The sequence below is a fragment of the Chelonoidis abingdonii genome, chromosome 3, assembly GCF_003597395.2.
Source record: "Chelonoidis abingdonii isolate Lonesome George chromosome 3, CheloAbing_2.0, whole genome shotgun sequence".
Lineage (NCBI taxonomy): Eukaryota > Metazoa > Chordata > Testudines > Testudinidae > Chelonoidis > Chelonoidis abingdonii.
The window spans coordinates 64356771-64369202 of NC_133771.1; the positions used below are offsets into that span (position 1 = coordinate 64356771).

Sequence of the window (12432 nt, forward strand, 5' to 3'; positions counted from 1 at the left end):
GCATTGAAAAAAATCTCCGAGCTATGATAACAAGTCACAGTCACAAGTGCTGCTGACAAGCGCAATGAAAGCCAAAAATCAAAGATACCTCATGAAGGAGAGTACTGAGACTCCAGCTATCTCACATTCTCCACGCAGTCTCTTAAAAGATTTGCATCTTGGCTGAGCTCCAATCCTGTAGGTTCAAACAACATTGTCCAGTGTTTTTTTTTTCACCCCCCCCAGGCTAAACGGGCGGGGGGCTCTAATTTACCCCCTTCCCCCATAAAGAAAAGGAAAAAAATTGTTTCTTGACTTTTTTCAATGTCACCCTATGTCTACTGCATGGCTCGATAGACGCAGCTGCACGGGCATGACCAGCCAGTATCCTCTCCCCTCCCTCCCTGTGGCAGACCGGGGATACAATATGACTGCCTATCCATCGTCATCATCATCCGATGATGCTCCTGGTGCCTGCAGTGAGGTCCGGCCTGGGCACCTGGTAAAGAATAGAATGACTCCCGGTCATTCCAGTAATGGTACAGAACAGCGGTAACCATCTTCATCATATGACTGGGGCTGGAAGCCATCAGCCCCCTCCCTTTCATATGAAAGGAAAAAAAGATTCTGTACTTGCCGGGACTATTCATAGCACTGGAGCTGCCTTCCCTCATTTTATCTCACTAACAAGTCAGTGTTCTATATTCCTGCATCTTTATTCTCACACACAAATGGGGACACTGCAACGGTACCAGGAGTGGGAAACAGAAACAACAGTGCAGGATGTTGCAGGCGTGCCCCCTAGAATGCATGTAGTTCATTCATTTCTGCCGGATCTACACGAGCAGCTTTCTCTCTGTACACTGGTCTCTAGTACACTTGCCCCAAATTCTAGGCAGGACTACTATTTTTAGATACCATTAAAGAGGATTGACGCGGATCATTCCCATTTTTTGTCTTCTGCACCCCCGGCCGACCTCAGCCAGGGGCACCCATGACAGCAAGCAGACAGTACAGAACTACCTGCATACCCCAGCATCTAATCGCCAATTTATGCATGCAGACGGTACAGAACAACTGATAACCATCTCGTTGCTATCTTGCAAAGACAAATGAACGCGTCGTGTAGCACTGCAGTATCGCATCTCTTTAAGCAACTCCACTAAACATACGTACAGTATTAAAAAAAGTAAACGGCTACATGGTTCCGTGCTATGCATCTCCAGGGCAATCCAGCGAAAAAGTGCAAATATTGTCTGTCGTTGACTGTCACGAAGAAGAAGGATTGAAGTGATGACATTTACCCAGACAAACCCACGACACTGTTTTTATGACCATCATGCATTGGTCTCAACCAGAACTCCAATGAGGAGACGCGGGAACTATGATAGCTACGGATAGCTACCCACAGCTGCAACGCTCGGAAATCGACCCTACCTACGACCATGTACGCACACCACCGAATTAATGTGCTTAGTGTGGACGCGTGCACTCGACTTTATACAATCTGTTTTACAAAACCAGTTTATGTAAAATCGGAATAATCCCGTAGTATAGACATACCCTGAGGCTCTCTTTGGACCATTAGCTGCACGGCATTATGTTCTGAGCCCCACTGTTCTTCATCCAATATGTATTTGGAGAGAAAATGTTATGATAAATCCCTGAAAGAGACTGAGTCTTCATCTCTGGAAGATGGAGGGTGTGACCCTAGCAGCATCCCAATGCAAGAGACTCAGTGATATCAGGTAATAAGTTTCAGCTGGCCTGACCAGTTCAGTGTATCAAAAGAAAGCTAACATACCGATCATTAATATTACTATGTAGTATATGTACAGAGGATAAATTCAAAGTTACAAGCATACTATAAATTATATCATTAGAATGTATCTGCCCAGCAGAGCTGAAATTGTCCCATCTAGACAAAGGAATGTGGTTCTGCCAGATATTACCAAGGTACATTAAGAGACAATGGGAAAGCAAAGAAACAAGGTGAAGAGATAACCACTCCTCATCACAGCAGGGAGAGGAGACTCGCTAAAATGCAGATTGCTCTGTTTCCTACAAACATCAGCAGGGGAAGAAACCAGCATGGAATCTCCTTCACCACCAGACTCCATGTCCCCTTTACCTTGCTGAATAATATTCAAAAGAATCCATTTCAGAGGTGCACTAGACTGTAAAAGAGAAGAGCAAAGAACCCTACTTTATCTTTCACTTAAGACAACAAAGGAACCCAGCACTTTGGACTTTATAGGAGATCCTGACCAGAGGAGTGGTCAAGCCATCTTGCTGGAAGCTGGACTGGTAAGCAAACTATCTTGAACAAAAACTATTTGTTTTGTACTTGTTTTGTTAAGTCAGCCTCTAGAAAGCATGTTTTCACTTTTATTTGCTTATAACCACTTCTAACTCTACCCTTTATACACAATTTTAAGTGAGTTCCTGTATCCATTTGTTTTTAATCTTGTTTTACATTTAGTCTAAACCAACCCTGAGTTGGGTTTGATTAACTCCAGTTAATGTATCAAGTTGATGGGTATTGTATCTTTAGAGGAACAAATGAACCTTAATATCTCTTTTAATGGTCCAGGAGAGGCCTGGACATTGCACAACACGTGGTTTGGGGAAAATCTGGAACTGGGGGTTATTGGGGTCATTTTGCAAAGGTAACCAAGGCCAGAGTGTGGCAATGGTGTAAAAAGCAGGCTTCTGGAATCAGAATTGCTTACAGCTGCTTAAACACGTAGACAGTGCATGACTATATGCTGGCTGGAAGTGTCCAGACAAGGGAGCTATAGCAGAAGAGCACATTGAGGAACTCAGGCTACAGGGCAGGCAGTGACACAAACCCCACTGGTATGGATTGCAACCCAGAAGATCACAGATGGTCAGAAAGAATAAGAGATTCCCTGCCACTTGATTATTACCCACTTAAAAAATTTAGAAAAAAAGTGAGCCTGACATTTTTTACTTCTGGAGGTGAACTTGACCAGCATGGGGAGATTTAGGGACTTGCCCCTAAAGAACTGCTGATCAGTAAGGACTGAGCCTACTGAGTGGCAAGTGAAGAACACAAGTCATCCAGACTGAGCTTCTTCTCCTATCCAGGGCATGGGCTGGAGGGGGGAGCAACTGTGAAAGAACTCTGCTTCTGTGGCTGCTGACAGAGCCTGCTCATCAACAAAGCAAGCTGAAAGACGACCAAGTGACTGTCCATTTTGCCTGCTCTGCCATGAAGCTGACACGTGAGCAAAATGAACAGACGCTTCATCAGAAACCTGGAAACTTTCATCCCCTAAGGAAGTAGAGAGTGTGGAGTGGAAAGATAATGTTCATTGCTTTTAAACCAAAAAGTTTTGAGAGCTAGGGATTGCAATAGATAAAGAGCACTGCACTATCCCTCTGCTTGTATTGCCACAATACCTGGCATGTAGGCAAGCTTCAGAGTTTCACAGACTAATATCAAGCTGTTTCAGATTGGGAGGTAAATTCTAAGGCCAGAAGGGACCATTGTGATCATCTAGTCTAACCTCCAGACTAGCACAGGTCCTAAAACTTCCCTGAACTCCCCTTTGAACTAGAACGTATCTTTTTAAAAAAGCATCCACCATTCATTTAAAAATTTCCAGTGATGGAGAATCCACCACAATAAAAAAATTTCCAATGATTGTTGTCAATGTTAAAAAAGGCATGCCTTATTTCTGGTCTGAATTTGTCTAGCTTCAACTTGCAGTTATTTGATCTTTTTAAACCTTTGTCTGTCTATACCTAGATCCCTTATCAAATTCTGTTCTCCACACAGGTACTTATAGACTGATCAAGTCAATATTAGACTCAAAGAACTCAATTTGTTTAGGCATCAAAGAGGTGGCTAAAGCATGGTGTATAAAGCATGTTTTCTAATCCTTCAATCATTCTCATGGATCTTCTCTGAATCTTCTCCAATTTATCAACATTCTTCTTGAAGTGTTGACTCCAGAACTGGACAGAGTATTCCAAACACAGGGGCAAAATAAACTCCCTTCTATCTGATATTCCAAGGTCTGCATTAGCCCTTTTAGCCACAGCAACACACTGCTAGCTAGGATTCAGCTAATTATGCACCATGACGCTCAAGTCTTTTTCAGTGTCATTGCTTCCCAAAAGGGCTGCCCAAAAGGAGTCCCTCATCCTCTCGGATCTATACTCTTTGTTCCTAGATGTATGACATTACATTTGACTGTACTGACATGCATATTGTTTGCCTGTGGCCAGTTTACCTAGCGATCCAGATTGCTTTGTCAGCTAATTATTTTTTCCATTATTTACCTCTCCCCCAATGAATCTGCAATCTTTATCAGATATATTTTCTTCCAGCTCACTGAAAAAAGTATTAAACAGCATAGGGCCAAAAATCAATCCTTGTGGGACATTTGAAACATGCTTGCTCAGCGATTCCCTGATTACACTGAGACCCATCAGTTAACACTTTTTAATCCATTTAATGTGCCATGATGATTTTGTATCCTTCCAGTTTCTTAAATTAAAATGTCATGCCTTACAGAAGTTTAAATATATCACATCACCACTATTACCTTTATCAGCCAAATTCATAATTTCATAAAAATATATATAATTAGTTTGACAGGATCTATTTCCATAAACTCGTCAAGGCAATAATTTTAACACCCTCTAAATTCTTTATTAATCTATACCATGGTTCAATTACTTTTCCTGTGTGTATGCTACCTAGGAAAATTTAGGGGGAAAAGTGGGGGGCAACCAAGATTTACCATTCATTAAAACAGCCAAAATTTACTTAAACCAAAATTACCTTTTAAATGTAGCTGTAGAAAACCTGTATGTATGTTTCAAATGGTAGTTTTAAAAAACTGATTGTCAAGACAGTTATTCAGTAATATTCTCTTTAAAGAAATCTAGTTTAAAATGTCAAATTCAACAAGTCATGCATTTAGTTATCACTTATCTGCTCTTAATACATAAAATGAGTACAGTTTAGGATTCCTGAGAACAGTGGTTATTTCACCATATGTTCTGAGCTATATTTAAAACAGCAGTATGAAAATAAGGAATTTGTACTTACAGTAAATATTCGTCTGCCAGTCCGATCAAAAGTTACACAGTATACAGAAGATAAGTGTCCAAGGATTCGTTTGTGCATTTTCATATGTTGATACACAGCAGTTGGAACAAGTTGTTCAAGTCTGTATTTTCCATTTAGTTTTCTTGAAAAAAGGGTGTCCGCTACCAAAGGAAAATATAGTAACAGTGATTATATTTTGTGCTACAGCTAAGCTGCATATCAAAAAAAGGAAAGTTACACACAGTATTTGATCACTTACAGCATGTGCAACTTTTGCAATCATTCTCCAATTTTGTAACAACACATAGTTTAATCAAAATCCATAGCACACTTAATGGGGGAAAAACTATAGGGCAAAAATACTTCAGATGATCTTGTCTAGTGTTTCCATCACATGCTCATAAATCTACGTTTTGCTTTTCAAAGACACAAAAGGAAAAATAATCAACTGGTTACATACAAGTTTGGCATGAGTCTAGTTCTCTTCTCCTTAAGGTGAATTCTAATTTTGACTAGTGAAGCTTTGTAAACAATCCTTTTAAAATGCAAAAAGGTTTGTGAGGAAGAAGGAAGTTTGCTCCTTGTTCCTGTTTTGATTCCTGTTACAAAAGTCAGAAGTGCTAGATCAAGAACCTCCAAGAAAAAAAAAAGATTGTAAATACAGCTCAGCATAGTGATATTTAGATCACTTTCCCGTACAATAAACTCAGGTTTAGCAACAATTAAACTTGACATACATACACCCAGGTTAACGCTAACCAAATAGTTCCTAATCTGTGTTTAGAACCTTTACGTTGCAGAGGCAAAGGGAAGCAATGTATTTTATTCACAGTGAAATTGTGATCATGCAGATTATAGTTTATTCGGCCTCTGATTTTTCTTCATGTTTTCAGTTGCACATCAACACATTAGACATTTTGGTAATGTTTACTCACATGATAGGGACAGTTCTGGTTAAGAATTTAATTTATTTATTAGACAAATTCATTCTGGCCAGCACAGGCTACACCTCACTGCCCCAATAGAGCCTGCAGGATTGTGGGAGCAGAGTTTCTGTTTTTGTTTTTTTTTAAAAAAGGCAAAATTTGCTCCTTGAAGAGATGTGGTGTTTCCACTGTCCACACTTGCCAAGGAGAGGCAGCTTTAGACTTGACTAGGGATCCATTGGAGTCCCACTAATTCAAGTTGCTTGTTGGAGTAGCTGAACCCCCAGCCACACCAGCTAGACCTCTCTGCCAGATCTTTTACTTTTTAGGTTGCGCAGAACCAGCGGACCTCCATGCAAAGCTGTTGTGTATCAATTTTGCCTCTTTTTGGCTAGTTAACTCTAGTTTAGAACAACAGAACCCAGAGTGCCTCTAGCCCTGTAAGTGGAAAAAACCCAGCTTCTGCTTTTAACAATTCATCCTACACTAAGCAAAATGAAATCAATATATAGATTAAAACAAAAGAATCCAGGACTTCCCGTTTCTAGATCAGCTATGATACAAAGTTGCATTACATAAAAACCTTGAACATTTAAAATGAAAGATTTTAATCTGATTGGACTAAAAGGTTAAATATCTAGAGGTCTGGCTGGTAAAAAGTTTCTAGTGAAATCATACCAAATCCATCAATAGTGAAAAACAAAATGTTTACTGTAAAACTTTTTGTTTGCAGGGAGATTCTCAGTTGTCAATATGCTTAGAAACAAGACAGTGCAGTCAGAAAGAAAGAAACAACAGTGCAATTTAGCAGAAAAGCATAAGACCACCAAAAAAAGAACTTGTTTTATAATTACATGTAACTTATAAGGATACTTAAGAGTTTATAACCGTTTTACAGAACAAACAGATGTAAGTCAGATCATTATTTTACAAAATGAAATACAAAGCATGTGTTTTTAATGTAACAACTCTTATCTGCACAGCAGAACACAGAGGACTACACAGGCAAAAGAGCACCATTCAAATGCAAGTATCCACCACCAAGATACTGGGCGCCTCTCGCATCAGGTTTCAGTTTAGGTCAATGGTGGGCAAACTTTTTGGCCCAAGGGCCTCATCTGGGTATGGAAATTGTATGGTGGGCCACGAATGCTCACGAAATTAGGGGCTGGAGTGCGGGGGAGGGAAGAGCTCCAGCTAGGTGTGCGGGCTCTGGGGTGGGGCCAGAAATGAGGAGTTCAAGGTGCAGGAGGGAGCTCCGGGCTGGGACAGGGGGGCCTGGCAGCTGGGTGTGCAGGCTCTGGGGTGGAGCTAGGAATGAGGGGTTGGGGGTGCAGAAGGGTACTCCGGGCTGGGACCAAGGGATTTGGAGGGCAGGAGGGGGGCACCAGGGTTGGGGCACAGGAGGTGGTCAGGGGTGCAAGCTCCAGGCAGGGCTTACCTGAAGCAGCTCCTGGAAGCAGCAGAATGTCTCCATTCTGGCTCTTACCCAGAGGCGCAGCCAAGCGGCTCTGCATGCTGCCCCGTCCACGCGCACTGCCCCTGCAGCTCCCATTGGCCACAGTTCCCGGCCAATGGGAGCTGCAGGGGCAGCGCTTGGGGTGGGAACATGTGGAGCCCCCTGGATGCCCAAATGTGTAGAAGCCTGAGGGGGGACATGCTGCTGCTTCCGGGAGCCATGCTGAGCCACAGCACACGTGGAGCAGGGCAAGCCCCAGATCCGCTCCCCAGCAGGAGCTCGAGGGCTGGATTAAAATGCCTGAAGGGCCTGATGTGGCCCACGGGCCGAAGTGTGTCTACCCCTGGTTTAGAACATGGAATGGAAGTTTCATTAGTCATGAAAATGGATGACCACTTGTTCATTCATGAAGGCCCCAGGAAAGTACTGAGCCAGATGAAATCCTTCCTTTTGGTTCTCACACAATGGGCAACTTCCCTCATACCAATTTGCTCGTCTGTGGAGTCCCTCAGAGCTCTATTCCTACATCCATCCTGTTCAATATCTGTATCAAACTACTGGAGAACCTAGCGAGATATCATACTGTCAAATGTCAATCAGTTTTATGTCTCTCTCACTTCCACTGCTGGTAGTGCTATGACCCAACTACAACAATGTCTGGCCAAGATCAGCAAGCAGATGAAAATAAAGCTGAGGTTACCTTGGTGGGGAAAGGGAAACATTTTAAAGAGCTAGCCACCGTCATTTCATCATCCACTGCTGAGGCAGTCTGTCAATATAGAGAGAATTTTAGTACTCCCAAGCTGTTTCGCTCAAATAAATAACAAATTTCCACCTGAAACTGGCAAGCAGGTGGTGCCCCCTACTTCCCAGTAATGATCAGACCACGGTGATCTATGCGAGTCTGATTTCCAGTGTAAGTTACTGCAATTCTCTATACTTTAAAATGATTACATAAAGACACAAACAAAAAATATTTCAGCTGATCCAAAATGTATCAGCTGTCATCCTAAATAATACCAGTTGCCCAGCACACAACAGCCCTGTGTTCTGAGCATTGCATTGACTCTCAACAGAATACCAAGTTAATTTCACAAATTTTAATGCCACAAGGGACTACTTTGATCATCTAGTATGACCTCCTGCAGAAGAAAAACCAGGAAAAGAGCCTCATCCAATAATTTCTTGATCAAATCTATAACTTCAGTTTGAACTATAGCATGCATATCTTTTAGAAAGATATACAGTCTTGATATAAGAACTTCAAGAGATGGAGGATCCACCACATCCCCAGAGAAATTGATCCAATAGTTACTTAACCTCTCTATTAAAAATTTGCACTTTATTTCTAGTTTGAATTTGCCTAAATTCATCTTCCAACCATTGCATTTTGTTATGCCTTTCCGCTAAAGAGTCATCCATTATCGGAAATCTCTTCCACAGCGGTACTTGGAGACCATGACCAAGTCACCTCTTAATCTTAAGGAAACTGAGCTTTTAAGTCTCTCATTATGAGGGCATGGCTACACTTGCAAATGTAGAGCGCTTTGAGTTAAACCAGCCTTCGTAGAGTGCAGTAGGGAAGGAGCTGCAGTCTGTCCACACTGACAGCTGCAAGCGCAATGGTGTGATCACATTTGCAGCACTTGCAGCAGCCACAGAGAACAGTGCATTGTGGTAGCTATCCCAGCATACAAGTGGCTGCAATGTGCTTTTCAAATGGGGGTGGAGTGTGACAGGGAGTGTGTTGTGTGTATGGGGGGGTGGGTTCTGGGGGGCTGAGAGCATGTCAGCATGCTGTCTTGTAAGTTCAGACAGCAACAGATTCCCCCCTCCCCTCCACCTCGCTCTCTCATACAGCATTCCACAGTAATGGTTTGCTTTGATATCCGCATTCCTGCTGCGATTCCAAAACAATGACAAGAGCAGCCACTTGACTTAAGGGAATTAGTTGACATTTCTGGAGGTCGATCAGAGCCCAGTAATGCAACACTTGGTTCACATTGAAGCCCAGGCATTTCACCTGAGGTGCACCAAACGTTATGCTTCTCACCAAGGTGGATCACCAGGACTCTAGCCACAGAATCAGAATGCTCTAAGTGCCTTGCCAGTGTGGACAGGTCATGAGTTAGGGCGCCAGGGGCTGCTTTAATGTGCTCTAACTTGCAAGTGTAGCCAAGCCCATAGGCATGTTTTCCAAACTTCTAATCATTCAGAGTCATAGATTCCAAGGACAGAAGGGACCATTTTTATTTTCTACTCTGATTTCCTGTATAACAGGCCACAGAACTTCCCCAAAATAAATCCTAGAGCGTTTGTTTCTTTCGTTTTTTGTTTTTTAAGAAAAACCTCCAATCTGGATTTAAAAATTGTCCGTGTTGGAAAATCCGCCCTTGCTAAAATTGTTCCAATGGTTAATTACCCGCCCTGTTAAAAATTTACGCTCCATTTCCAGTCTGAATTTTTCTAGCTTCAGCTTCCAGTCATTGGATCATATTATACCTTTCTCTGCCAGGTTAGACTGAAGATCCCATCATTAAATATTTGTTCCAGAGGTAGATACTTACAGATTGTAATCCAGACATCCTTTAAACTCTTTGTCAAACTAAACACACTCAAGGGGCTCAATCTCTATAAGGCATGTTTTCCAATCCTTTTATCGTTCTCCTGGCTCTTCTCTGAACCTAATTTATTAACATCGGTCAACACTATTACCTTTATCAACCACATTTATAAGCTCACCAAAGAGAGATATCTAGCTAGACAGGATATATTTCTTATTAACCCATGCTGATATGCATTAGTTACCCTCTTTTAATTCTTTACTAATCACCCACTCCATTATCTTGCCCGAGCTCAATATCAGGACAACAGGCCTATATAATGGATTACCCAGGTCATTCTGTTTGCCCTTTTTAAAAACTGGCACAATGTTAGCTTTCTTCCAGTCTTCTGGAATTTCCCCAGTGTTCTAAGACTTACTGAAAATCAACATTAACGGTCCAGAGAGCTCCTCAGGCAGCTCTTTTAAAACTCTTGGATGCAAATTATCTGGGAGTGCTAATTTAAAAAAAAAAACAAAAAAAAAAAACAAACACACCTTACTTTAATAGCTACTGTTTAACATCCTCCTGAAACACTAGTGGAATGAGAAGTGGAATCCGTGACCTCCATGACAAAATTGTATCCTTATTCATTACTATCAACTTCCCCAACTTCCATTTCTTATACATTATTTTTTAATTGTTGTTTACAGCTGCTTTCACTTCCCCTTTAAACCAGGTCAATTTTTTAACCAGTACAGCCTCCTTCTTCAGTTGTGGAATTGGGGCCTTTAAGAATACTTTACTAGATGCCCCAAATGATTCCCAATTATCATTATCACGAGCATCAACTTCCTAGACACCACAATCAGCTTCAACCATGGAACCCTCCAGACAACTATATATAAGAAATCCAACCACCAAACCTACCTTCACAGATCCAATAATCACCATAAACATACCAAGTAATCAGTCATCTATAGCCAGGCAGCCAAATACTACAGAATATGCTCCAAGAAGAAAGTCCAGGACACATACCTTAACGCACTTAAAACCGCCTTAACCAAACAAGGACACTCCACCAGAAAAGTAAATCACATCATTGGAAAGAGCCATGCAAATACCACAACAGAACCTGCTACAGGACCGAAATAAAACCCCCTCTGACCGCACACCTTTAGTTATCCCCTACTACCACACAGTGGAATCCATACGAGGTATCCAACAATTATAACCTATATTCAATGGGGACTACATCCTGCAAGAAATTTTCCTGAAACCCCTCTTCTGGCATTCAAACCTCCCAACCTCACCAAGCCCATCACCAGAAGCAGAATCCCCAAAAACCAGGACACATTAACTGAAAGTGGCACCAGAACAGATGCAAACCCTGTAGACATATCTCCACCGCTGTGATGCTTAACACGGTCCACACATTTCTCAAGTTCCTAGGATCCAACACATGCCTATCAACATCATGTATCTCATCTAGTGCACTAAATGCCCCAACATCATCTATGTGGGTAAAATCAGACAATTACTACTCTCTCGAATGAATTCACACAGAAAAATGATAAAAGATAAAACGCCCTCTCACCTGTGGATGAACACTTTTCACAAAGCGATCACTTTATGTCTGACATCTCAGTCCTCACCCTCAAAAGGAAACCTGCACAACATCTTCAAAAGATGAACCTGGGAGCTTAAATTCATAACTTTGCTAGACACTAAGGCCACACCTACACAACAGACCTTACAGCGGCACAGCTGTACCGCTGCAGCTGCGCTACTGTAAGATTTCCCGTGTAGCCACTCTATGCCAGTGGGAGAGAACTCTCACGTCAACATTATTAAACCACCTCCCATGAATGGCAAGAGCTACGTAAGGGGGAGAGCATCTCCCGCCAACACAGTGCTGTCCACACCAGTGCTTCTGTCAGTGTAACTTATGTCACTTTCACACCCTTCAGTAACATAAGTTATATCGACAAAAGTGATAGCATAAACATAGCCTAAAAGTCATGGACTGAGATGGATTTATAGCTTATTACAACAATCTATAACCCGCTAAACCTGCCTCCTGCCCCCCACCCTCACATGGCTAGAGAGGTGTTAACAGGCCACTTAGCTTAAATGTTTCCTTGAAATACTTATGTTAAACAATCTGTTCCACCTTGTATTTAGCAGTGACACTCTGAGGCTTGGTCTATACTAGAAACTGGCATTGCAATAGTTACATCTCTCAGAAGCGTGAAAAATTCACATCTCCGAGAGATTAAGCTGTACCAACCTAACCCCCAGTGTAGACAGCACTAGGTCAATGGAAGAATGTTTCAGTCAGTCTAGCTGGAGATGTGAATTACCTATGCTGACGGGAGAACCTATCATTTTCTTCTGAGATATTAGTGATTTGGAAACAGGTAATGCCAACTTTCACAG

At 41.9% G+C, this 12432-nt stretch overlaps 1 protein-coding gene across 4 annotated transcripts in view; it reads right to left on the reverse strand.

Moving 5' to 3' along the window:
• Positions 1–12432, reverse strand: part of PHIP (PHIP subunit of CUL4-Ring ligase complex) — a 341415-nt gene that overhangs the window by 283135 nt on the left and 45848 nt on the right. For all 4 annotated transcript variants that reach the window (XM_032794919.1, XM_032794918.2, XM_032794916.2 and 1 more), the window contains one exon: positions 5066–5226. In XM_032794919.1, coding sequence (XP_032650810.1) covers positions 5066–5149 — 84 coding nt within the window. In that variant the 5' untranslated portion in view covers positions 5150–5226. The remainder of the gene's footprint in view (positions 1–5065; positions 5227–12432) is intronic.